Here is a 26,866-nt window from a genome sequence, read left to right on the forward strand (position 1 = left end):
TGGATTTATGTCTGGATTCTCAGTTCCATTCCATTGGTCTATGTATCTGTTGTTGTACCAGAACCAGGCTGTTTTGACTGCTATGGTGGTATAATATGTTCTAAAATCAGGTAGTATGAGGCCTCACACTTTGTTTTTCTTTTTTAGTAATGCTTTTCTTATGCTGGGCCTCTTTCCCTTCCTTATGAAGTTGGTCATTTGTTTCTCCACATCATTAAAAAATGTCGGACACCCTTTTAACTGAGTACTGAAGTCATTCTTGAGGTTCACCCTTAAGCCAAAGATTAGACAGGGCCATTAAACAAAATGAGAATAAATGGGCACATCAGCCCAGGGGCAAGGCTGAGAAGGCAGGAGGGGACAGGCAAGTTGGTAATGGGAAATTCAAGTTCGAGAAGGGGAGAGTGTTGACATGTTGTGGGGTTGGCAACCGATTTCATAGAACAATATGTGTATTGTTTAATGAGAGACTAATTTGCTCTGTAAACCTTCATCTAAAAGTACAATTTAAAAAAAAGACTCTAGGCTGCCACAGGGAAGAGAGGAAGGGCCACTGAGAAAGTGCTACCCCCAAAACCATGCCTGCCTAATACTGAGGCTGCAACGGGACAATGAAGAATGATCTCCTGCCTCACTCTAAAGCCCAATAAAAAATAAAATAAAATAAAAATTATGTGGAAAGGTAAAGAACCTAGAATAGCTGAAACAATTTCAAAAAAGAATAAAGCGGGAGCAGCCACTCTACCCAATGCTAAACCTTACCATATAGCTACAGTAATTGAGACTATGGTATTGGCAGAGAGGTAGACATATAGATCAATGGAACAGCATAGAGAATGCAGAAATAAACACAAATATGCCCATCTCATGCTTGGCTGATGTTTAAAGTATAAGCTATCATTGATGGATTGGCTTTCAGAAGCATGTTCATTAAGGTGACTTGTTTCAAGTTTAAAACCAATTCTGGTGGTTACTTGTTACCATAGTTATAGACCTGCACTGTCCAATATGGCAGCCACCAGCCAATGTGGCTTTTTAGAGCTTGATATGTGGACAGTCCTACTGAGGATGTAAATAATTTTATTATAATTAGTTAAAATTAAAACTGATGGTTGATTTAAATATCGGGAAACTTCTGAGAACGTTTGGAAAAACCTGAGTATGTGAAACTACATTTGCAATAGCAAACTTTATAAAATCTAAATATGGATCAAGTATTTGCAATGAAAATTTAGCATCTAAATTGAGATGTGTTCTAACTATACCTTGGATTTTGAAGACTTAGTGTGAAACACCACCGCGAGTCTGTCAGTGGTGGCTTACGTGTTGCTGTGATGCTGGAAGCTATGCAACCAGTATTTCATATAACACCAGGGTCACCCATGGTAGACAGATTCCAGACTAAGACAGACTAGGAAGAAGGAGCTTCTGGTCTACTTCCGAAAAGAATTGGCCAGTGAAAACCTTATTAGTAGCAGCAGAACGTTGTCTGATATAATGCCAGAAGACGAGCCCCTCAGGTTGGAAGGCAGTCAAAATATGACTGGGGAAAAGCTGCATCTCAAAGTAGAGTTGACTTTAATATGTGAATGAAGTAAAGCTTTCTGGGCCTTCAACTGCTAATGTGGCACAACTCGAAATGAGAAGAAACAGCTGCATATATCCATTAATAATTGAAATGTGGAACATATGAAGTATGAATCTGGAAGAATTGGAAGTCATCAAAAATTAAATGGAACACATAAAGATCGATGTCTTAGGCATTAGTGAGCTGAAATGGACTGGTATTGGTCATTTTGAATCAGAAAATCACATGGTCTATACCGAGAATGACAAATTGAAGAGGAATGATGTTGCTTTCATTGTCAAAAAGGACATTTCAAAATCTATTGTGAAGTACAATGCTGTCAGTGATAGGATGATATCCATATGCCTGCAAGGATGACCAGTTAATACGACTGTTATTCAAGTTTACGCAACAACCACTAATGCCAAAAATGAAGAAATTGAGACTTTTACCAATTTCTGCACTCTGAAATTGACCAAACATGCAATCAAGATACATTGATAACTACCGGGATTGGAATGCAAAAATTGGAAACAAAGAAGAAGGGTCTGTAGTTGGAAAATATAACCTTGGTGAGAGAAAGGATGCCAGAGATCGCATGGTAGAATTTTGCAAGACCAACGACTTCTTTATTGCAAAAGCCTTTCTTCAACAACGTAAACAGTGACTATATACATGGACCTCACTGAATGGGTAACACAGGAGTCAACTCGACTACATCTGTGGAGAGAGACGATGGACAAGCTCAATATCATCAGTCAGAACAAGGCCAGTGCCAGACTGTGGAACAGATCATCAATTGCTCGTATACGAGCTTGAGTTGAAGATGAAGAAAATTAAAACAAGTCTACAAGAACCAAAATACAACCTTGAGTATATCCCACCTGAATTTGGAGACCATCTCAAGAATAGATTTGATGCATTGAACATTAATGACTGAAGACTACACGAGTTGTGGAATGACATCAAGGATATCATACATGATGAAAGCAAAAGGTCATTTAAAAGACAGGAAAGAAAGAAAAGACCAAAATGAATGTCAGAAGAGACTCTGAAACTTACTCTTGAACATGAGTAGCTAATGTAAATGGAAGAAATGATGAGGTGAAAGCTGAACAGATTTCAAAGGGTGGCTTGAAAAGACAAAGTATTATAACAAAATATGCAAAGACGTAGAATTAGAAAATCAAAAGCGAAGAACATGCTCAGAATTTCTCAAGCTGAAGGAACTAAGGAAAAAATTCAAGCCTCGAGTTGTAATTATGAAGGATTCTGTGGGCAAAGTACTGAATGATGCTAGAGGCATCAAAAGAAGACGGAAGAAATAGAGACAGTGCACCAAAAAGAACTGGTTGATGTTCAACCATTTCAGGAGGTAGCATATGATCAAGAGTCAATGGTATTGAAGGACAAAGTCCAAGCTGCGCTGAAAACATGGCAAAAAACAAAGCTCCAGGAATTGACAGAATACCAGTTGAGGTGTTTCAACAAACAGATGCAGCACTGGAAGCGCTTACTTGCCTATGCCAAGAAATTTGGAAGACAGCTACTTGGCCGATCGACTGGAAAAGATCCATATTTGTGCCCATTCCAAAAAACGGTGATCCAAAAGAATGGGTAAATTATCAAATAGTATTATTAATATCACATGCAAGTAAAATTTTGCTGAAGATTATTCAAAAACAGTTGCAGCAGTAAATCAAAAGGTAACTGCCAGAAATTCAAATCAGATCCAGAAGAGGATGTGGAATGAGGGATTTCATTATTGATTTCAGATGGATCTTGGCTGAAACACAGAATACCAGAAAGATATTTATGTTTTATTGACTATGCAAAGGCATTCAACTTGTGGATCATAACAAATTATGGATGACAGTGCCAAGAATGGGAATTGCAGGACTCTTGTGTTCTTGAGGAGCCTGTACATAGACCAAGAAGCAGTCGTGCTAACGGAACGGGAGACTGTGTGGTTTAAAATCAGGAAAGGTGTGTGTCAGGGTTGTATCCTTTCACTGTACTTAATCTGTATGCTAAGCAAATAATCTGAAAAGCTGGACTATATGAAGAAAAATGTGGCACCAGGATTGGTGGAAGACTCATTAACAACCTGTGATATGCAGATGACACAACCTTGCTTGCGGAAAGGGAAGAGGATTTGAAGCACTTAGTAATGACGATCAAAGACTACACCTTCAGTACAGATTACACGTCAATATAAAGAAAACAAAAAATGCTCACAACTGGACCAATATGCAATATCATGATAAACAGAGAAAATACTGAAGTTGTTAAGGATTTCTTTTTATTTGGATCCACAATCAACGCCCATGGAAGCAGCAGCCAAGAAATCAAACAACTCACTGCATTGGGCAAACTTGTTGCAAAAAGCACTGAAAAGCAAAGGTGTCACTTTGAGGACTAATGTGTGTCTGACCCAAGCTATGGTATTTTCAATGCCCCACATGCATGCAGAAGCTGGACAATGAAGAACGATGAAGAACTGAAGCCTTTGAATTATGACGTTGGTGAAGAATATTGAATACACCATGGACTTTCAGAAGAATAAATAAGTCTGCCTTGGAAGTACAGCCAGAATGCTCCTTAGAAGCAAGGATGGTGAGACCTCATTTCACACACTTTGGTCATGTTATCAGGAGGGACCAGGCCTGGAGAAAGACATCACGCCTGGTAAAGTAGAGGGTCAGCAAAAAAAAAAAAGGAAGACCTTCAATGAGATGGATTGACACAGTGGGTGCAACAATGGGCTCAAACATAGCAATGATGGCACAGGACTGGGCGGTGTTTCATTCTGCTCTACACAGGGTCTCTATGAGTTGGAACTGACTTGACGGCACCTCACAACAACAAATATACACATATACTCTAAAGTGGACTTGAATTTTTGTAACAAAAATTTTTTTCAGATCAAAAATGACACTAGGAGTCAACTGATAAAATGGGCATTTATTCGGAGGATGTAATGCCAATAAGAAACTCCCCGAGACCAGCTTGGGGGTGGGAGGAAATGCCAGCCCTCAGTTGCCCCACACTCTCGGAAGAGGGCCTTAGCACTTCTTTACATCCCAGCCCTGCAGGGAAGTCCCAAGGCAGAGTTCACTGATGTGCTCTGGGATGTGGGCCTGGGTGTCCACCCTGCCCACCTGCCCACAGGTCAGTATGTCTGGAGTCCCAAGGAGCTGGGGTGTCAGGAGAGGTGGCAGAGAAAGTCATGCAGAGGCAAGGCCAGGGCCCCTGACAAGGAGATCCCCAAGGTGTCGGAGATACAGGCAGTTGCCATGGCAAATTCCCGGTGCTCATCCCTGGTCTGGGGAAGAGGGAAGCAGGGGTCAGGCTTCGGTCCTGAGGTCCCTGCCCCGGACTTCCCCAGAAAGGCCCCCACAGCCCTAGCTCGGCTGGTCCTGACCTCCAGGGCAATGTTGTGGAAGGTGTTCACGTAGGCTGCACCCCCCAGGAGCCCCTCATACACAACGATCAGAAAGATGAGGTAGATGCTTGGCAGGAAGCTGAACCACACGTCTGCCATCAGGAAGCCCAGGTTGAAGCACTGTGGGCAAAGGCAGAGGGGAAGGTTGAGGCTGGGACCAGACAGAGGCAGGGAGGGAGGCTAGACATCCCAGCCAGTGGCCCCTGGTTCTGGGAGACACTAGTGAGGGGTGACAGGCTTAGATAAAATCCCAACACCAGCCTGGCCTAGCAGAGCCTGGGATCTGACCCAACCAGGCCTCCTCCCCACCCCACTCCCCAACAACTTGTACCCACTGCCCCTTGCCTCTCTTGTGTCATTCCCACTGCCTGGAATGCTATTCCACGTTCCCTCACTTGGGATCTCCTAGTTACCTTTCGTATTTCAGCTTTGGTCAGGACCACTCACAACTCCTGTGATCCCACTTCCTCCTCCCAAGGGCTCCTTGAAGAGAATTTTCCCCCATTTTACCAAATGAGTCTACCATTCGGTCCACGGTTCCCTACCAGGGCGATTCTGCCGCCCAGGGGACATTTGGCAATGCCTGGTAACATTTTTAAGAGCTCCGGCTGCTAATCAAAAGGTCGACAGTTCAAATCTACCAGGTGCTCCTTGGAAACCCTATGAGGCAGTTCTACTCTGTCCTATAGGGTCACTGAGTTGGAATTTACTTGATGGCAAGGGTTTGGTTTGTTTTTGGCAACATTCTTGGTTGCCAGGGCTGGGGAGGTGGGGTAGTACTGGCATCTAGTGGGTAAGGCTAGGGATGTTCCTAAATGTCCTACACTGCACAGGACAGCCCCCCAACAAAGAATGATCCAGCCCTAAACATCATTAGTAGCAAGGCTGAAAAACCTAGGCTTAGGTGTTCCCATCTCTTTCAGGAGGCCTCCCCGAACCTCACCCCAACATACCGCTCCTCTGTGCCCCAATCCCTCAGAGGGATCCCTCTACCCCAGCTGAGCACACTGCATTGCCTCTTCGGAGGTGCACAGGCTACCACCCAGTGGCTCACACCCTTTATGTACTTAAGAGTCACCTGGGGAGTTTTTTAAGGCTTGTGAAAAATGCACCTGTGGGCCTCCCCCTCAGAGGTTCTAGCTCAGTAAGCCTGAAGTGGATCCAGAGTTCTGTGTTAAAATAAAAGAAACCCTGGTCATACCAACACCATAGGTGGTGACCCATACTTTCAGAAACACTGCAAACACTTCTGTGTGTAGCATAAGGCCAGACACTTTCCATAATGGAAATAAATGATGATAAGCCCCTAATTCTACAAAGTAGTCTTGGCTCAAATAATATCTAAAGCCATAAGCTACAAGTTTCAGTGGCACGATTAGGAAGGATCCTGAGTTGAGAATTGTTGACACAACAATCTGGGGCTTTGGGGAGCACAAAGCCCTGGGCTGGCATTGCCTCCTGGATAAGTAAGGAAGAAGGTTAGTAAAGGTGTACACGCTGTTGCCATAACATTTAAGTGGAATCTATACTGATCCTGTACCTTGTAGAATTGAGTCCTAGAGTTTATTTAAAAAGGGCAAAGGACCTTCCTGTAACAGTTAAAGGTTTAATAGTTACCTTCAGGGGATATAGATCGTAACCTTGAAACAATGAATCCTGGCTTTGTGAGAGGACATCTGTTAGACTATTGTAGGGAACTGTTTGCTGACTTAAAGCTGTAGACTGCTGTTTGCCTTGAGTAGTTGAATTTGCTCACCAGCCTAGAGATAAATAACCCGTGGCCTCATCCTCAATTCTATTATAATTAACCATCCAGAATAAAAGGACATTTTCTTATAGTTGGAAACATTTGAAAGCCACCTCTTTACACGAAGCTTGTGCAAATAAACATTAAATGTGTGTTCCTAACTGATTAAAACAAAGCTCAAAATCTTAATCTTTCATTTTTCTCATCTCTATTCTTATCTAGGAAACCCTGGTGGCATAGTGGGTAAGAGCTACGGCTGCTAACCAAAAGGTCAGCAGTTCAAATTCACCAGGCGCTTCTTGGAAACTCTATGGGGCAGTTCTACCCTGTCCTATAGGGTCACTATGAGTTGGGAATTGGCTCAATGGCAGTGGGCTCTTTTTTTTTTCATTCTTATCTACACTGAAATGTAGACGTTGGCCACCTCTAACTTACAGATAATGAAATTTAGGCTCAAAGGAGTTCAGAGAGCTGCGTAAGTCACACAGCTACTAAGTACAGAAGCTGGGATTTGCATGGGTTTGTCTGGCTCCTGAGGCCATCCATTTTACAAGGAGCTCTGCCGGCTCCTGTTCCCAGTACAATCAGCTTCCTGCTGAGGGAGAGAGGGAGGGAAGAAGGAAGACAGCAGACTCTGGGGAAGCTGGGAGCCAAGGCAGGATGGGAGTGAGGGCAGGGGTTCAGTACCTGCAGCAGGGCCAGAATCCACGTGTGGCGGATGTGACAGCAGCGGAGAGAAGAGCGAGAGACAAAGACGCCAGCCTGGTACAGCATCTGGTACCTGAGGGAGGGGGGCAGGGGGTAGGAGGAGACTCCTCCTGATGCTGACTAACAGGGCAGCCCATCACCAAGGGGCCCTCCCAGCCCGATGTCTGTCCTGCCATCCACCCTCACCCTCTCACCAGCGGTACTGCTCAGCATGACTCAGGGTCGTGTTCCGGAAGAAGAGGAGCTCAAACTTCAGCAAAGACCAGATGGGGAAGGGGATCGGAGATGTGTGAGTTCCCATCCCAATCAGTACTTCCCTCCCCCATCCAGCACTCCTCACTCACCAGTCCCTGATTGATGAAATACTCGGCAAAGTAAACCAGGACCAAGGGGATGATGTGTGGTAGCAGGCTCTGGGAGTCAGAAGACATCAGGGGAAGGTTGGGAGATGGGCACTGCCCACAGGGGACATACCACAGCCACCATGCGTACCTTGAACACTGTCCACCTTTCCTGAAGGGAGAGACTGGAGCCAGAGTCTGCAGGGGATAGGCAGGGAAGGGTAGGTGAGCTTGGCACATCAAGGGCTAAGCAAAGGGGTGCCAGTGAACAAGCATAAACCAGGTGAGACCTCACGGCACCTGGATAGCTCTCGACAGCTGTACATTTGTGCACCCCAGCCAGCCACACTGGCCCCTTCTTTCTGTTCTTGAACATCCAAGCTCATTCCTACCTCAGGGCCTTTGCACCTGCTATTCCCGCTGCCTGGAACCTTTTCACCCAGCTGTCCACAGGCTGACTCCTTGTTGTTCGAGTTTCAGCCCAAATGTTACCTCGTCAAAAAGACCTTCACGGGCCACTTTCCTTAATTAGAATCCCTCTCCATTTCTCCCCCATCTGTCATTTTCTATCACATCACCGTTTTAGGTTCTTCAGGCACTGATCAGCATAGGAAGATAACTTGTTCCTGATTTATTGATGTGTTTGTGAATCTGCCTCATTTCCTCATCTGTCTTTGTCACCACTGTTCAGAATGTCTGGCACGTACTACGTGCTCAGTGAGCATGTGTGGAATAAATGAATGCACTTGGCTCTCACCACAGCCAGCACACCAACCCCACCTCTCTTGACTGTGCTCATTGTAGAGAGGAAAAGACTAAAACCCAGAGTGACCTCGCTGAGGGCCTGGGACTCCTGGGTCTCCGACCTGGCTTTGATTCTGGGGCTTCAGGGCTCATCAGGGGCTGCCGAGCTGCCGTCTCTGCCTCTTCTTCCCCTCCAGGGTTCTGGGGTGCCGGGGACGTGAGCGAGAAGAAATAGCTAAGAGTGGGGAGAATGAAAACAGGGTCAAAGAGCCTGTGTTGGGCTGGCAAGGCCCTCAGAGGCCATCTAGTCCTCTCCCTCTCAGGGTGGCCCCCCAGTTGTACACTTCTGAAAACAGAGCGCTCACTACCTCTCAAACACCCTATCCTGTGTTAGAGAACACCAATTGTGGAAAAAATTTTCCTTCTTTGGAGCCGAAATTTGTTTCCTTGTTGCTTCTACCTATTAACCCTCATTGTAACTCCTGGAGTCAGCTCCGTTTTCTTGTAATTGTTACTCCACAGGTTGTCCTAGCTACCTTATGTCATGTGCTCTCCCTGCTAGGGCAGAATTTCCCAAGTTGTAGTCACTATGTTTTCCCTTCATGGCAACGGCCAAATCCACACGCGTCCTGTATGTGATATTCTTTACTTAATATTTTACTTCAAACTGACTCACTTTCTCAATATGGCCTTGTCCTAAGCAATAACCTGGGGAGCCACAGGCGAATACATGTGAAAATACACACAGATTTCATAAAGTCCACCCTTATACCACCAGAAATCATCTTGGGAACCATGCTGTGCTGGGTGCTTCACACACGTCACCTCACGAAGAACTAAGGACAACTGTCATCATTTGCGATATGAGAAAACTGAGGATCAGAGAGGTGAAGTAACTTACCCAATGCCACGCAGCTAATAAGCAACATTAGAAATCAAACCGAGGCCTACTGGAGTCCAGAACCCACATCCCCTCAAAACAAGGCTGCAGGTATCTGAAGACTGGGATCGTGACCCTCTCTACCTTCATCCCAGCCCAGAGCAGCTCACCTGGCCAGCAGGAGGGCGGGGATACCCAGCATAGACAGCAGGGTGTGCTGTGGGGAAAGGCCAGCCTGGGTGAGGCCCAGGTAGGACAATGCCCCCAGCAGCCCTGCTCCCCCAGTCCCTGAGGACCACCAGGAGATCACAGCCCTGGGAAGAGAACACAGGGGCATTCAGAAGGATCCAGGCCAGCAAAGGACAGTGAAGAACAAAGACACAAGGTAAACATGACCCCAAGAGACAGAAAGGGCACATAAACCAGAGACTACATCAGCCTGAGACCAGAAGAACTAGATGGTGCCTGGCTACAACCGATGACTATCCTGACAGGGAACATAACAGAGAATCCCTGAAGGAGCAGGAAAACAGTGGAACGAAGACCTCAAATGCTCATAGAAAGATCAGACTTAATAGTCTATGACTAGAGGGCCTCAGGAGTCAAGGTCCCTGGACCTCCTTTTAGCCCAAAACTGGAATCATTCCTGAAGCCAACTCTTCAAACACATATTGGACTAAACTATAAGATAGAAAATGATACTGGTGAGGAGTGAGCTTCTTGGCTCAAGTAGACACATTAGACTATGTGGGCAGCTCCTGTCTGGAGGCGATATGAGAAGGCAGAGGGGGACAGGAGCTGGTTGAATGGACACGGGGAATACAGGGTGGAGAGGAAGAGTGTGCTATCTCATTAGGGTGAGAGCAGCTAGGAGTACACAGGAAGGTGTGTATAAGTTTTTGTACGAGAGACTGACTTCACTTGTGAACTTTCACTTAAAACACAATTAAAAAAAAAAAAAAAATGTTTCCAGGTCAGCAGTGAGCATCCTCCCCTCTCACCACCCACTCTGCTCACTTACCTGGGGTAGAAGGAGGTAAGTGAGAGGAAGGTGATCTCCCCCAGGCCTGACGAGATGCTGGCCAAGACCACACCTGCGGGAAGACAAGCACGGAGGTGGCCACACCTAGCCTGTCCCCGACTACCCCAGTCCCCTAAGGTGTTTGACCACAGCCTCCTCTGCTCAGTTCAGGAGAAAGGCTAGGCTCCAGACCTGCAGTGGAGCCAACCACCTCCTCCACCATGTCTTCTCTTGGAAAACGGTACTTCCTGACTCCCGGTGATCAAACCCTTCATGTCTCTTCCACCCCCAGCACAGCGTTGTGGCAACTCTTCTCATCTCAGACCCCATCCAAGCCCTCCATGTCCTTCCGTCTTCAGCATCACCCCCCCCTCCAAGTTGCCCTCATCTCCTGCTCATGACAGCCTACCAGGAAACAGCCCTTCTCAGGGTTACAAAAATAATCCTTTTTCATCTGGGAAATTAGGGAGATTCTCCCTACCCCAAATGCTCTGTTGAGGTTTCTCTGGGCCCCACAGCCAACACGGAACTTCACACTCACCACATAGGCTGGTCTCCACGGAATGAGAAAAGGCAACCAGGATGAAGCTTCCAGCAGCGCTAATGCCACTGACGAGAACTCGAGGGCTGAGAGTGAGAAGGGGAAGGGAATGAGGAAAGGCAGGCCTCTGCGCCCAGTACCCCAGCCCTGCTGCCACCTCCTTCACCCTCCCAGCCTCCCACTCTCAGAACCCACCTGCCCTTCCTCCCGCCACCCCCGCTCAGACCTGTAAGGCAGCAAATGAAGGCCAAAAGGAGCCAGCAATTTGATGAGGAGGGTGGGGAGGATGTCTGCCAGGAGCACCGCCTGGGACAGGAGAACAGAATGAGACTCCAGGCTGTCCTAGGAACATCCCTCCCAACCAAGTTGCTGAGGAAAGCAAGGAACCAGCCAATCAGACTTGCTACAAATATAGGCTCTAGAGTTGGACAGATCTGGGTTTAAGCTCCAGCTCTGCCAGTCCTTTGTTGTTTTTCAAGGCACTTACATTCTCGGAGCCTCAGTTTCCTCATCTGGAAAATGGGGATGATGACAGTGCCTGGCCCACCGGACTACTGTGTGTATTAAATGAACTAATATATGCTATATGCAAAAAGGGCTCAGTAAATGGTTGTTTTAATTATCCTAATCATAACAGTCCTGACTTGGTGCCAAACAGTTGGGAGTGAGGCCTATAGAACCAGAGGGCCTGGGTCACGGGAGGACGAGGTGGCACTCACAGCTGTGGAGACAGAGTTGCAGTCAAAACGAGATGAGCCATTGTGGGGGACAGGTGTTGGGTCCACCTGATGGAAGAGAAGAAAATCTTCATTACTCAGGGAGGCAAGAGGGTACACAAACAGGATCTGGCTGCAGTCCCAGCTTTGCTATGACTTGAAGGGTGGCTTTACGTCAGCAATGGCTTCATAAGACCTCAGTTTTTCTATCTGCACAATAGTGGGAGGGGAACCACAGAAGTCTGAAACTAATGGCCCACAGGCCAAAGATGGCCCTACAAACAGACTTTGTTTGGCAATACATGCAGGAGCTCTCATATAAAAATCTGAATTTCCAGAATCTGATCTTGGGTCAGCAAGGTGGTGTCTGCTCCCCTTGGATGGGGCGTGTGCCTTCCAGTTCACCACAGACGAGCAGTTCTTAACCAGGGACAGTTTTACCCTTCAGGGAACATTTAACTATAAACGTCTAGAGACATTCTTGGTTGTCACAACTCAGGGGTGGAAGTGACTACTGGCATCTAGTGGGTAGCTGCCAGGGATGCTGCATCTCACAATGCACAGGACAGCCCTTCACAACAGAGATCCAGCCCAAAATCTCAACAGTGCCATGGCTGCAACACTCTACCGTAGACCATAATCCAACCCAGCCAACATTTGAGTTTGCAAACCCCATACTAAGTGATCTCTTGAAGACCCTGCCTACCCTGAGGGTCTAGGAGAATGAGAACTTTAGCTCCTCTGCCCTACTTCTTGGCCACCCTATTGAGTTTTTCAAGGGGGTCTTTGCCCCAGGGTGAGTCCATCATCTTCCCATACGGGCCAGACATGGTGGTGGTGGTAGACAGGGCAACACTTACATGGCTCTGGTTCCCAGGCGCCCTCTGGTGTCTGAGGATGTCATGGGCAGCACTGAGCATCACCACGTAAGAAAAGTTGTTGCAAAGGCCCAGGAGCCTGGAGTGAGCAGGAGAGTCCTTAGTCTCCTTTAAGTCTACCATAGCCCTAGCACAAAACCTCCCCCTTACCTGTGCCTTCAATCAGCTCCCCCTTTTTAACCCCACATCACCAGATCCCATTTCCATTCCGTGTTGGGGTTAGAAACATGGGCCTTAAGATCCCAGACATGTGTTCACATCCAAGCTCTGAGATCTCTCCCAGGAAGGTTTCCTTGATCACTCTCTCCTCTGAGTTCTCACTATGATTCAATCCTAGGCATTTCTCATCCACTAACCCACTGCTTCTGATGCACTGTGGTACAGGAGAAAGATTCCCAAGGCTTGAAACCCAAAGAAATATGTTCAGGTCCCAAGTCTACACTTCCTACTTGAATGTTCTCCGTCTACTCATGTGTAAAATGGGGATACACATTCTTCTCCTGGCTACCTCACAGTGCTGTGTAAGGATCACAACAAGATAACACAGAAGCCCTTTATGATCCTTGAGGGATTTTGTTTGCTTAATCTCATCTCTGCCGGACAATGAATACGGAAGACCAAAAAAAACCTGATGCCTGTGAATTGTGGTGTTGGCAAAGAATACTGAATATACCACGGACTGCCAAAAGAACAGACAAATCTGTCTTGGAAGAAGTACAACCAGAATGCTCCTTAGAAGCAAGGATGGCGAGACTGCATCTTACATACTTTGGACATGTTGTCAGGAGGGATCAGTCCCTGGAGAAGGACATCATGCTCAGTAAAGTACAGGGTCAGTGCAAAAGAGGAAGACCCTCAATGAGATGGATTGACACAGTGGCTGCAACAATGGGCTCAAGCATAACAACGATTGTAAGGATGGCGTGGGGCGGGGCAGTGTTTGATTCTGTGGTACACAGGGTCCCTAGAAGTTGGAACCGACTGGATGGCACCTAACAACAACAACAATCTCATCTCCCAGAGCTACATATGCTTAGTGACGGGAAGAAAACTGGGCACAGGGCCAGGGATTTCATAAATGTTATTTTCACAAGTCTGTGAAGTAGTACTACTACTCTTCCCATTTTACTATCAGGGAAACTGAGGCTCTGAGAAGTTAAGTGACTCTTAGAAATTCTCACATGGAAAGTCATCTAGCCACTTCCAACACAATCTGCCACCAAAATCCTTGCTGTTTCGGTTAATGCTAGAAGTATTTCCCAAGGGGCAGTACTTGAATGGTTTTCAGAGTTAGAAGGATGACCTTTGAAAAAAAATCTTTAGTAATGATGTATTTATTTAAACGTGTATTAGTAAAGCATTGGCTTCCCATTTAGAGTAATGATTTAAAGACTTCTTAAAAACAAGCGTATTTAAAATTTTTTGAAGGGTGAATTGGTTGGAGGATAAACAAATAATCCTACACCTGGTATGAGGATCTGGCCAAAACACAAAGGTGGTAAGTAAATAAATGAGTGAACTTTGGGGAATCCGCAGGCAGTATCCCGGCAAAACAGGTAGTTCAATAAATATTTGTGGATTCCACTCCTTTTTCGAAGCCCAATCCTTTTCCCCGCTTCCTTCCTGTGCTGTCCTCTTCCCGTCCCTTTTCTTTTCCCATCCCATCTTCACTTTTGCTGAACTCTTGAGACCACTCACCAGAAACCCAGGGCGTTCCTCCAAAAGGCGCCGTGCTGGTCCAAGAGAGGGGACCGGCGTTTGCGGGTACTCTCCTCCCCTGGGGGAGAGAGAAGAAGAACATGACCCCGACTCTGCTCGAAGGTGCACGACGGCCCTACAGGGCGTCCCCCGCCCCGCCCCTTGCCGGGGCCGAGCCAGGTTCCAAGTCCGTCAGGTAGGTCTCAGGACAGAGGCTGTCAGTCCCCTGAAGGCGGGCCGGAATACTCACCCTCGGAATCCGAAAGGCGCCGCCACGAGCCCGCACAGCAAGCCATGGCAGCAAGTTCGAGTCCCCCGAAGGGGCCAAGATCAGCGAGAGCTCAGAGTTGGCTTCAACCAGGCAGACAGCCGTCTGTGACAGGTGAGAAGGATCAACGCCCCATGGCCGGGCCCAGCTCCGACCACTCCGGTGCACTCGCGCCGGACAATCCATCCCGCACAGCCCGGACTCCAACTCCCGCCCCTTCTCGCCCACCACGTCCTACCCGTCGGACTCCACCTCTGCCCCTTCTAAAGCTTGGAGCCCTGCAGCCTGTACCTTTAAGAGCAGCTGAGCGTTCCGCAGCAAGGAGCCGCAGGTTGGCGGGTCACGTGACAGCACCGGCGGGCCCCATCACGTGCTGGGAGGTCTTCTCCACTTCCGGGTCCTCCCTCTGTCTCCGCTTTAGGCCTTCCCCAGCTTCGGGGCATGGGAATGGGAGGAGCTGGGAGAACTCTGGAACCACAGATTTTAATTTGGAGCGGGTAGGGTTTTTTTTTAGGGTCAGCAAGAAGAGCCGGCAAGCAGAGCCGTGACGTAAAGTTAGCGGCGGCCGGGGCCCTGACAGTACCCTGCCAGCACTAGTCATGGCTGTGGGCAGCGTCCTGTGCTGTCTCGCGGCCCTCTCTTGCCAGAAACAAATATGGCCATCTGCCTACTAATTTCAGACAGGACTATTTTGCCAAAAACGAAGACGGCCAGTTTCAGGTCATTCGTTTGCCTTCCTATCTGTTGCCCTTACAAATCGTTTTGTTGTTATTGTTCTTGTCAGGTGCCCTTGAGTTGGTTCCGATTCATAGCGACCCTATGTACAACAGAGCCTCACAGTCGTCCTTATGTTTGAGCCCATTGTTGCAGCCATTGTGGACAGTATGGCAACTGGCAGACGCGTGGTGCAAACAAATCGTTTCAGGAACCGAAAATAAATACTCGCCTAAGAGATTTGATAAATTATCTATTTGCAGTATTCTAGGCGTTAAGGGACCCCGTTTTTCAAAAGACCCTAGAATCAATAATCACAAATGAGAAAACAGGTACAAAAAAGAAAAGTTACCGACAATCATACAAGCTTCTAAAGGTGACCTTAGAAAGCCTTTCAACAGTAAGATATAAAGCTTTAGCCACAGGGAGCCATTGTGAGGGCTGCTGCGGGATTCCTGCTTGCTTCGGTGTACCTAGACCAGATGATTCTAAGGCCTAATATTCAGATTCTGTAATCTTATCGAATTCTTCTAATTTCACAAAAGAATGGGGCTGCGGGTGGAGGTGGGAGATCACTTCACATATTCTCAAATATGGAGTGATTCTTTTATTCAACTTTCCTCTAGGTGGCTGCCAAGGCAGCCTCCTGAGTTCTCTTAGTCGAGTCCCTCCCCTGCGGATCTCTGCTATGGGCTTCCAGCAGCCTGTGTCCAGCCACCTCCACCAGCTCTGTGCCACCACCAGGTCTTGAGTGGTCTTTAAAATGTGCCCCCTTTGGTGTGCTTCCCAGCTCACTCAACCAATGAAAAATGGGCTCCTACTACTCAAGCACAATGTTTAAGAGCTCGGCTGTTAACCAGAAGGTCGGCAGTTCGAATCCACCAGTTGCTTCTTGGAAATTCAATGGTGGAGTTCTGTTCTATCCTATAGGGTCGCTATGAGTCAGAATCAACTCTCCAGCAACGGGTTACTACTCATGCAAGTCTCTAAAAATTCGGCAGTTTCTTACATGGTTCCTGCTCTCAAGGAACTCACAGGAGAGTGGGAGGCAGGCACAAATAAGCACAATACAAAGTTTAGCCAAATTCTCTTTCGCAAGAATGACCACAGATGGAGCCACCGATACAAACCCTTTTTCACCGTTACCCAAAACCAAACTCGTTGCAGTCGAGTGGATTCTGGCTCATCCCAAAATGAGAAGCCAGCCTGCCTTCTCACCAGGCTCAGAGCCCCCTCCTCACTCCCACTCCTGTCCCTGGGCAAAACAGGAACCACAAACCCCAGCTTCCTCTCATAGAGTGGCTGTGGCTTGGGGGGAGGCGGAAATGGCTGAGGTGTGAATATAAGACCTGAGTCACTTGAGCTGCAGCTGCCACATGCCCCCTCCCCGTCCCCAATTCTGAGATCCTCCTGCTCCCTTTTTTTTTTTTTTTCTCTTTCTGGCCTCGCCCTTGCTCCTTAGCTCCAAATGTGCACCTGAATTCCCTGTATGATGCATACCCATTTCCCAGCCTGGGGTGGAGGCTACCCGTGGGTATTGGGGAAGAAGAGGGCAGAGCCTGGGGTGAAGATGCGTCAGGAAGAGACAGGGGAAGAGGAAGTGTCTTGCGCCTCAAGAAAGACTGGCTTGTCTTAGTGTGTGGGGACGGTCATTGTCGACTCTCAGGACAGAGACAGACAGGATGGACTTCCTTCGGCTACACCTCCCTGGGCTGCATCAGGCCTTGAGGGGGGCACTGGTGAGAAGGGCAAAGAGATGCCAGAGACTTTCACTCTGCTCCCTGGGGCCTACACCTTCCCTTCCCCTTTGCGCCTCTCCCTGTACTGGAGATTCCTTCCCCAGATCAGGCAGCCTTCTAGTCCAGTTTTTTCTGGGTATAATCCCCCCACCTCCACAAACACATCCACATACCTAGGCCTTTTCTTCTTCCTTCTGCACACGCTGTCTTCCCTCTCCCCCAGATCCCAGAACCCTTCTCCCTTATCCAGGACGTCTCTGCCACTCCTCCTCTGGGCCAAGGCCCCTAGGGAGAGACTGGGCCTTACCTCAAAGCCCTTTCCCCTTCCCCCTTTTCTTCTAGGATTCCTTCAGCACCTTTGTCTCGTACCTCATGGGAGATGAGGTCCCCACTGCAGAAGGGAGAGAGGCTCAGGCAGCCAAGGAACTAGGGGAGGTGGATACAGGGAGGCCAAAGAGGGCTGCGGAGAAGGAGGAAGCTCAGGAGGCCCTGGAGCACCTTGGAGGCAGCAGAAAGGAGGGGAATGGAGGGCTGAGTGGGCCTGCAGAGGTCGGAAGACACCAGGAGGAAAGTATAGCTGCAGAACAGACCTGGGGTTGGGGAGGAGGCAGCTCCCATGGGTCCCAAGCAGGCAGACAGGACACTGGGGCCTGGGAAGCAGCCAAGGTTGCCAGGTGCCAGGAGCTGAGTGCCCCCTCAGAGGCTGAGAAGTCTCAGGCGGGGTCTGTGGTTGGCAGAGACAGGAGCTGCCAAGCCCAGGAGAGGCAGGAGCCTGGTGAGCAGGAAGTGAACACAGAGGAGAGACTGAGAACCTGGGAACAGGTGGAGGAGGAGGAAGAGGTCAGGGCAAGAGAGCCAGAGGTGGCCGAAGGGGAGGAGTCAGGATGGACCCAGCACAGGGAGCCTGAGGGGAAGGCTGGTGTTGGGTGGCAAAACGAAGCAAAGGATGGCAAGGAGGCAGAGCAGGCGGTCAAAGAGGCAGTTGCAGAGGAGACCCAGGCGCCTGAGGCCAGAGGGCCTGAGAGCGAAGAAGAGGTGGTGGTAGTGGTGAGGGGTGACCAAATCACAGGGGCCCAGGAGCCACAGGGCCCAGGGACAGAGCCCGAGGTCTGGGTGACCTCAGGCAGGGAGGAGGTCAGAGCAACCTCAGGTAGTGAGGAGGCCTGGACAACCTCAGGCAGGGAAAAGGCTGACCATCCAGCAGTCAGGGAGACAGAATTTGGGGCAGTCCCTGGAGAAAGGACCCCAGAGGGTACTGAGAGTATCTGGGCCCTAGATGAGGCCTCCAGGGGAGACTGGGAGGAAGAGGTGGATGAGAAGAGAGAGGTTGAAGAGAGCCTTTTCCCCAGGCAGACCCAGGCCCTGGGAGCTGAGAGAGTGGAAGAAGGGGCTGGGGGTCAGGCGGCAGGGAGGGAGGCTGCAGGAGCCCTGGGGTCAGAGGAGGAGGTAGAGGAAGGCTTTGAGGACCAGGCTGACCAGAGCAGGAAAGAGGGTAAGGGGAGGCAAGACTCAGAGATTAGGGCTGATCAGGCCAGGCTGGAGGAGGTCGTACAGGCAGAGGAGGCCAAGGAAGAGAAAGGGAGTGGCTGGGCCGCAGAGGTCCAGTTGCCCCAGGACAAAGAGGCAAAAGGGGCTCAAGGTGATGCTGACTTAGAGACAACCCCAGAGGCCAGGTCTGAGAAGGTGTTCACAGGGCAGGAGAGTGAGAAGGAGGCTCAGACAGGCGGAGAAGCACTGAGGGTGGGGTGGGGAGGCCTTGAATGTGAACTAACTGAAGGCCAGGAACCTGAGCTGATGCTAGGGGCCCAGTCCCCAACAAAGAAACCTGAGGGAGGACAGGGGGTTAAGGAAGAACTCTGGAGAGCTCCAGCCTTGAGCAAAGAGGAAACAGAAGGGAAACTGGAGGAAGATTCCAGGTACTTAGAGAATGTACAGCCTGATATCCATGTCTCTGAGGGAGAAGCCTGGAGAAACCAGAGGAGAAGGGATGTGGAGGCAGGAAATAGCCAGGAGAAAGCAGATGCTGAGGAGGCTGGGGAGGAGGCTGCAGGAGGCCAGGCTCTGGAGGCTGAGGCCGAAAGAGGCCAAGAGTCTGAACTACTGGCAATTGCAGAGGCAGATAGGGAATGGAAGAAAGCAAAGGACACTGGGCGTGGGACAGAGGAGAACGAGGCCCTGGAAGCAGAGAATCGGGAGCCAGGTGGGAGCCGAGGGGCAGGAGCATGGGCAGGCCAGTCACTGGAAGATTCAGAAGCCAAGGATGTGGAGGTAGAGGTTGTGGTACCGTGGGGAACAGACAGAGCACCTGGGAGAGAATGGAGGCTGGAGGAGGTGGCGCTGAACCTCCAGGACAGCGAGGACGTGCAGACCAGAATTTCTTTGGCTACAAAGATTGTGGAAGATAAGGCAGCCCAGGGTGTAAAAGAGACCGGGGTGGAGGAAGGGCCAGAAGAGGAGGCTGGGAATACCTGGGAGAGGGAGTTCAAGAGAGGGTGGGACTCAGAGGAGAGAGAGGAGGCTGGAGGAGATGGGGAGCTGCCTGAGGCCCAGCATGGGGAGGCTGCAGAGGGAGAGGTCAGAGGTGGGCAGGAGTTCAGCCTGGAGAGCTCGGCAAAGGTGGGGGTGACTGGCAGAGGTCACCAAGCAGAGGCTTTTGAGGCCAAGGAGGGAGAGTCTGAGGTTGGGGAATCTGCAGTGGCAGAAGGAAGCTGGAAGATGGATCACTTTACCTCAGGCTCTCATGTGGTGACAGCAGAGGGGACTGTGGCCATGGGGGAGGCTGAGGGGCTCCCAGGAGAGCAGACAGTGGAGAGAACAGAGGTTGGGGTGTGGGAAGCAATGGAGCAGAGGGTAGACAGTGAGGGGCAACGTGGGGACCCTGAGGGAGGGGCACAAAGGCCCCTTGATTTGGAGGATGTTGAGGTGGCTGGAGGCCACAGGCCAGAGGCTGAGGAGGCCGGGGAAGCCAAGGAAGCCAGGAAAGGCAAGGAGGCCAGGGAAGCCAAGGAAGCTGGGGAAGCTGAGGACATCACCGAACCTGAGGAGCCTGGGAAGCCTGGGGAAGCCAAAGAGGCTGAGGAGGCAGGGGAAGCTGGGGAGGCCAGGGAAGCCAAGAAGGCTGAGGAGGCTGGGGAGGCCGAGGAGGCTGGGGAAGCTGAGGAAGCAGGAGAAGCCCAGGAGGCTGGGGAGGCCAACGAGGCTGAGGAGGCTCATCCAGAAGGCCTGGAGGATGTAAAGGGCCAGAAGGAACAGCCAACAATCCAAGACCCTCCAAAGGCTGAGCCCAAGCTACATGAGGCAGCAGAGGCTGCAGAGACCACAGGAAGTGCCAGAGAGCATGCTTGCAGCAGCTGGAATGAGGTGAGGACTCTGGGCAGGGTCCAGGACCAGACAGAGCAGAATCTTGAAGCCAGGCCGACAATACTCTGTGTCCCCTTCCCCGCAGGCCCTGCTTCCTGGGTCCCGCCTGGATGTCTCTGTCCCGCGGAGCCGTGTACTTCTCTCCCGCAGCTCCTCACAGCGCCGCTCCCGGCCCTCTTTCCGTCGGACCCCTGCACCTGCACCACAGGAGGAGCCCCCCAGCCCACCACCGGAGGCAGACCTGTCAGCCCCCCAGCAGAGACTTCTCCAGTCAGTGGAACCCCCAGAACCAAGCCCTCCAAAGCCTGAAGGGACCCCAGTGCCAGCCAGAAAAAGGCCCCTGGGACACGGGTAGGCAAGGGTAAGGTGACTGGACTGGGATAGGGAGGAGGCTGTGGACCCGAGGTCCAGCTCCCATGGGCCTGTCTTCCATCTCCAGGTTTGGCCTTGCACACTCTGGCATGATGCAGGAACTGCAAGCCCGACTGGGCCAGCCGAAGCCCCAGTGACTGGGATCTGAGATCCTGGGAGACAGGCCCTGAATGCCATCAGAAGGCCCTGGTGGGCCCTGCTCCTGCCAGCTCCCTCTGCAACCTAGAGACAACCTTTCCACACTCTAGGCCTCAGTTTCTTGTTGTGTTGTTCGTGGAGCTGACAAAACCAGATGTCCCTAAGGACCTTGAACTTAAAGAGGCTGATTCTCCAGTGCAGGCTGGTGGACCACCTACCCCACTGGGGCTACTTCTCACGGTTCCTGCCCTGATTACTTCCCCAGTCTGTCTCAGCTGTCTGGAGGTTTGAAAAGACTTGGAAGAGACAGGGACAATTATCCCCACAGCCCTCTCCTCTCTGACTCTCCCTCTGCCCCACCCCCCACACCCACACAGAGCTATGTAGGTGCAATAAACCTCCGGAGAGGGACCCAGCCCATGGGGAAGGGGTTTTGGAGGGTCTGAGGAACACCACTTAGAATCAAAGGTTGATGGATAGCAGACCAGCTGTCTTGGGCTTCCAAAATGGTAGCTCAGCCTCAGAATCCTGCTGGTTATTATGGAAACCACGAGCTAAGCAAGCCAGAATGGGGGACCCCAAACATGTAGGAGCAGAGAGGAGTCCAGGGTAGCCAGAGGCTGTAGACTCCATTCCAGGCCTTCTTGCCCTTTGGGTCCCTTCTCTGAAAAGAAGTCGAGGCAGAGAGAGGAGCAAGAGTGCTTTATTAGGCACCCAGCACAGTGGCCCAGCCCAAGGAGGACCAGCAGGCCCTGAAACAATAAATAAACCATCCTCTCCCTGAACAATAAATAAATATCTAAGAAATAAATATCTGTCAAGGATTGGAGGGGCTTTAAGTTACTGGGTAGGGGCTGGGGCTGGGGCTGGTAGAACCGTGCCTTGTCTAAGGCAAGTGAGCTGGAGGCTGCCGTGTTGGTTGAGATTCCAGTCCCAAAGGGTGAGGGTGAGAGGAGGCTAAGAGGTCACACTGTCAGGTCTGGGAGCTGGGTATCCCAAGGCCTGGGCTGGGTTCCCAGCCTGGGAGAGCAGCAGCAAGTCCCGCATGGCCCGAGATAAGACAAGCTCCAAGGAGTGCAGCAACTGGTAGGTGTAGAGGAGCTGGGGCCAGGACGCCTGGGCCGACATCTGTGAGGGGCTGCCCAGAGCCGCCAGGAGCAGCTCCTTTCCCTCCTTATTCTCCTCCTCAGGGAGGTTGAATCCTGCAGCCAGCACCTGTAAGGAGAGGCCCATGGGTCAGAAAATGGCCAGTTTGAGAACCTAAGAAAATCCTTATTCCTTTTTTGTACCTAATAGTTTATAATGACATCAGTGACTACAGAGTCACCCTTTTCTTGGACAACCCCTGCTTCACATCTTCTGTTATGTCATCATCTCATGTGACATGCCCAACTTTTTGGTCAAGAAAATGGAAGTTATAGACCAAGATGATACTCATGGGGCTGAGTCACTCCTCCAGGATGGCCTTGTGGATCTGGGGCTCAGGAAGTTCCTCTCTGCTCTTAAAAGTTGTCTCAGTACCAGAAACAGGCAGAAAGGTGACGTAGCTGGTTTTGATTCTACTTGCATTTTCTATTCTCCTTTGATTAAGGGTAAAATTCCTATTTCCCTTTGATGTTTAGGAGGAGCCGGGTGATGTCAGAGGAAGAGAGGGAAAGGAAACCAACTTGGCTGTAGGCCTGCTGATGGAGCGTCTCCCTGTAGACTTGCCCAACCTGTGGGCAGGGAGTGTTTTAAAAAGGGAGCCAATGAGCCTCAATTTTGTGTGTCAGACTCAGGTTGAGGAGGGTGAGTGGGCACCCTACCTGGAAGTGAAGGTGCTGTTGCAGATCCCGGAGATCTAGCCTCATGGCCCATAGCTGCATCCTCTCTGAGCTGGTCCAGCCGTTCTGGCTCCCCAGCCCTCCCAGCAGGGCATGGAAGGGGCGAAGCATCATAGAGAGGAAGCAGAGTCTTTCTGGGTCCTATGAAAAAGGAGGGCAGTGGTCAAGAAAGGCCCCCAGGCCAAGGATGACACATTTCAGACCCAAACTCATCACTATCTAAGTAGCATTTCCATCCTCATCTTTAACCCCTGTTCCCATCCCAAACCCCAACCCTATTCCATCCACATATCTGTTCTCATCCTCAACCCCATCTCCATCCCCATTCCCTTCCCATGTTTATCACCATTACCGTCTCTAGTCTAATCTTTCACAGTCTTTGATCTCTATCTCATCTCTATTCTCAATCTCATTTTCAGCCTCACCCCAAACTCGTCTCTAATCCCAACCCCAAACCCAACCCACGATACTTTCAATCTGCAACTCCATTCAATTCCCATCTCCAGCTTTGTTTTCACCCTCTTTTCAACAGTCCCCAGTCCCATTCCATTCCTATCTCCACATCCCATCCCCAACTTCTCACCTAGTTTTCATCCTGCCTTCAACCTCTTTGCCATCCTCATTCCCATCCCTAATCCCAACTCTGTCACTCCTTTGTAAGTCAACTTCATTCTCACCATCTTTCCATCCCGTCTCCAACCCCATTCCAGTCCCATCCCCACAAGCAATCCTCATCCCTTCTCCATTCCCCATGTCATTTTTACCCTCATCTCCAACCTTCTTCCCAACCCTAACCCATTCCCATTCTCATCCCTAACACCAACTCCATTCCTCCTCCATACTAATCTCTATTCCCAATCCCATTTCATTCCCATCCCCACCTCTTTCCATGGCCAGTGTCACTCTCACCCTCTCCCTAACCTAGTTTCCTTATCGCACCCTATTCCAGCTCCTTTATATCCAATGGCTTACTCAACCTCATCCAGAATCTATCCCCAGATTTACCCCCAAATCCATCTTCGATTCCCAACTTTACCCCATCCTCAGCAGTCCCAGCCTTATTGGCAGCTCCCCTCCCACACCCCACCAGCCCTCACTCACAGGGAGGTGGCGCCAGGCCTGGAAGGTCAGGGAAACATTGGGGAGCTGCTCTCCCAGGGGCAGAAGGTCTAGGCTGACTCCAGGCAGGTGATGTTCAGCCTGTGGGGGAAGGTCTGTTAGTGGAGCCAGAAGAGGTTTGGGGTCTGACCATCCCCAGAGCCGGCTGGATTAAGGAACTCACAAAGCGGTGGGCCAGACCCTGGACCTCAGAAAGCAGCTTCCTGGCCAGACGTAGGCTGACAGTGAACTCCCTCTGCAGCTCCTGCAGGCTCAGGGGGGGCCTCCCTGGGGGTCTTGGAAATCCCCAGACACCAGCCCGGGCCAGGAGCAAAGACAGCAGCAACAGGGTGAGCCCTGGAGAGATGGGCAGAGAGTAGGCAAGATGAGGGGAGACTCTGGAGAAGGAAGGCGAGGCACCTTTCTGAGCACGTGTTATGCCAGCACTGTGCGGGCCGTTTCACAGGCATCATCCCACTGACTCCTCAAAACCGATAATGAGAGTCCACCATGTGGCATTAGGTGCTATACGGCATCTCTGCATGAATGAAAGGAAGGCACCCTAGCCCCCAGGCAGACTCAGCCCTGCATGGGGAACCTACCTTTGCAAGCAGATCGCAGGCTAGATTTTGACCCCCGCTAACACCCCTGGCCAAATGTCTTTTTCAGTGAACAGCCTGCATAACTGCATATGGCAGCCTGTGTGCTATTATTCTCCCCATTTTGCAGATGAAGAAAGTGAGGCTTAGTAGGTTGCCTTGCCCAAGGTGATATAGGCAGAAGGTGGATGGCTGGGACTGAATTCTAGATTTGTCCAAGCCTGTGTGCTTCCCCCAGGGACCTCAGAAGAGGCAGCCATCTGCCCCTGCAGTGGGCACATTTTGTTCTGCCAAGGATTCCTTGGGCTCAGCCAGGTGGCTCTAATGGCCTGAACTGGCCACTGGGGCCTGCGGGATGGGCTGGCAACATCAGAAGTTCTATCCCAGGGAGTCAAAAGGACAGGTTGGTCCAGTCTCCACCAAAGCAGGTAGGTCACTGTGCAGAGGGGCCTGCCTGGGGCAAACCAGACCTTTATCCGCATGGTGGGGGCAAGAAGGAAAGGGACTGCCAGGAGGGGGAGTAGGGCCAGAATGGGAGGCTGAACCTCCGTTTCTCATCCTGGTTCTTCCCTTGAGCAAGTCAGGGTCCCATCTGTAAAATGGGGGAGCTGAATGGCTGGTTTCTGAGGGTTCTCCCTGCCCTGTGTTTCTTGGACAGAGGGAAGAAAGGTAGTGGGATGGGAGCTCTGGGAAGAGAGCTGTGATCAGCAGTTTCTCCCGCAGGAAAAGGAAATCTAGTAATCACTGGAGTTACACAATTCTCCTCGAAACACAAACCAAAACTGGCCCGTAAGTCATCCCTGCTCTCCTTCTTCTCCATGCCTCTTCCCTCTCCATTCTCATTCCCCAACCCCTAGGCTTTGCTTCTCGAAATGTCCTCTCGTTGAAGGTTAAGGGGAGCTTCTATGGACTTCTACTTCCCCACGAACTTCCATGGGTAGTGGCAAATGCCTAAGGTCTCTGAAGTTCAGGTTTCCTGGCTTGGGGGCCACTTTGACCCTCTGGCATCCTAGAGACTTAAAGCAGAGTAGAGTTCTTCCTAATTCTTTGGAGGGCACAGAGTAGGTGCTACCAGTCCTAGGCGGATATTGCACACCCAGAATTGAGTTGTACCACCAGCCGCTTACTGTCCCTCCCTTCCTGTCTGAGCTCTGGAGCCCCCAGGCCCTTCCCCTAACTTCTCCCTACCCTTTGCAAAACAGCCAATTCCAGATCCTTGGCCCTGGCCCTTGAAGGCTCTGTCTATATATTCTAACCCTTGGCCTCTACCTGGCTCTGCCACTTGCTTCTCTGCCCAAGCTCTGGTTCTAGTCTTTGAGTAATCCAGTCACCAACTGCAGTCTAGACCTTCTTCCAAGCTTCGAATTTAAGACCCCTGACCCAGTCAGGCTGCTGATTCCTTGGCTGCAGCCCCTCATTCACATCAACTCCCCTGTTGTTCTTCTCTGGCCAGCTCCAATTCCCAGTCTCAAACAAGATGCCTGGCCCCTGCTCATTCATTCCAACTGCACTCTTCATTCATCTGCTCAGTTCTGATTAAACTGCCTGTCCCACGCTCCCAATTTCTGCCAGCCAAACTCTGGGATCCCCTGCCCAGCCCTGGCCAAACCACCCACCCCTCTGCCCCAAGCATCCCACCCCATTCATGCGAGTCAAAGCTTTTCATCTCTGCCCAGCCCAGATACCCTACCCACCCTTCTCCCCAGCCCCCCCAACCACATTCATGCCAGCCAAGGCTTCCCATCCTCTAGTCAGCTATATCCTCAGTCTTGCCCCCCAGCCCTTGACCCCCATCCACCCCAGCCATGCTCTCCCATTCTCTACCCAGTTTCAACCAAGACTGCCCCTCTGCCCCCAGCCCTGGCCACAAACTCACGCCAGCCAAGGTCTCCAGTCATCTGGCCCATGTCGGGGCCCAGCCTCTTTGGCCAGCCATCTCCTGGGTGGGAGAGTCTTATACTGGGGGCTGTACCCGGTTTCACTTTCCGTCTGCTTGTACTTTCAGCTTTGTGTTTACTCAGTCTTCCCTCCTCGCCACCCCTTGCTAAAATGGGGAAATATAATTTCACTTCCCAGAGGAGGTGGGAGGGGTGAGGGGGAATAGCGGGAAGCTGGGGTTTTGGGCAATCCAAATTCCTGGCCCCTTTCTAAGCTCCCAGCTCCATCCTTCACCTCATTTCCCTGCTCTTGAGCGAGCCACCCTAGCTCTATTCACTGGTAGGTCTCAAAGACTTGAACCCTGCCTTGCCTCTCTGCTCTGTCACCATCAACCTAGGGCCATCACCAGGCAATGTTCCTTCAAAAGGTGGATGACCAGGTAAGGAGGCTGCCCACCAAAGGGGACTGTGGGTTTTAAGTCATCCTTACTCTCTTCTGGTTCATCAGATGGCAAAAGGAGGGCGTGGTGCAAGGGAAGTCAGGGTTCTATAGAAGGCTAGGATGGGGCTTTGTTTGGGGTGGGCAGGGTCT

At 50.5% G+C, this 26,866-nt stretch overlaps 3 protein-coding genes across 5 annotated transcripts; 1 reads left to right on the plus strand and 2 right to left on the minus strand.

Moving 5' to 3' along the window:
• Positions 1-4,486: 4,486 nt before the first annotated feature.
• Positions 4,487-14,618, minus strand: CLN3 (CLN3 lysosomal/endosomal transmembrane protein, battenin). 2 transcript variants are annotated; one of them, XM_049903797.1, is made up of 15 exons: positions 14,537-14,618; positions 14,287-14,365; positions 12,571-12,667; positions 11,714-11,779; positions 11,221-11,300; positions 10,995-11,080; positions 10,454-10,526; positions 9,603-9,746; positions 8,675-8,787; positions 7,960-8,006; positions 7,812-7,880; positions 7,662-7,717; positions 7,447-7,540; positions 4,992-5,132; positions 4,487-4,892 (listed from the first exon to the last, which is right to left on the minus strand). In XM_049903797.1, the coding sequence occupies exons 1-15, from the start codon at positions 14,580-14,582 to the stop codon at positions 4,773-4,775; spliced, it is 1,311 nt and encodes a 436-aa protein (XP_049759754.1). In that variant the 5' UTR covers positions 14,583-14,618; the 3' UTR covers positions 4,487-4,772. The 2 variants fall into 2 exon arrangements, with proteins under 2 accessions (XP_049759754.1, XP_049759755.1); XM_049903798.1 differs by lacking the exon at positions 4,487-4,892 and adding an exon at positions 5,426-5,495 and having other exon boundaries at positions 5,046-5,132.
• APOBR (apolipoprotein B receptor) lies at positions 14,580-21,692 on the plus strand. 2 transcript variants are annotated; one of them, XM_049903796.1, is made up of 4 exons: positions 14,580-14,668; positions 17,350-20,367; positions 20,453-20,718; positions 20,807-21,692. In XM_049903796.1, the coding sequence occupies exons 2-4, from the start codon at positions 17,380-17,382 to the stop codon at positions 20,874-20,876; spliced, it is 3,324 nt and encodes a 1,107-aa protein (XP_049759753.1). In that variant the 5' UTR covers positions 14,580-14,668; positions 17,350-17,379; the 3' UTR covers positions 20,877-21,692. The 2 variants fall into 2 exon arrangements, with proteins under 2 accessions (XP_049759753.1, XP_049759752.1); XM_049903795.1 differs by lacking the exon at positions 14,580-14,668 and adding an exon at positions 16,718-17,007.
• A 50-nt stretch (positions 21,693-21,742) lies between these two features.
• On the minus strand, positions 21,743-26,379 carry IL27 (interleukin 27). Its single transcript, XM_049903799.1, has 5 exons — positions 26,274-26,379; positions 23,983-24,155; positions 23,802-23,900; positions 22,683-22,841; positions 21,743-22,092 (listed from the first exon to the last, which is right to left on the minus strand). Exons 1-5 carry the CDS (start codon positions 26,302-26,304, stop codon positions 21,835-21,837), a joined length of 720 nt encoding a protein of 239 aa, XP_049759756.1. The 5' UTR covers positions 26,305-26,379; the 3' UTR covers positions 21,743-21,834.
• Between the last annotated feature and the right edge of the window lie 487 nt (positions 26,380-26,866).

Source organism: Elephas maximus, chromosome 12 (genome assembly GCF_024166365.1).
Source record: "Elephas maximus indicus isolate mEleMax1 chromosome 12, mEleMax1 primary haplotype, whole genome shotgun sequence".
Classification (NCBI taxonomy): domain Eukaryota; kingdom Metazoa; phylum Chordata; class Mammalia; order Proboscidea; family Elephantidae; genus Elephas; species Elephas maximus.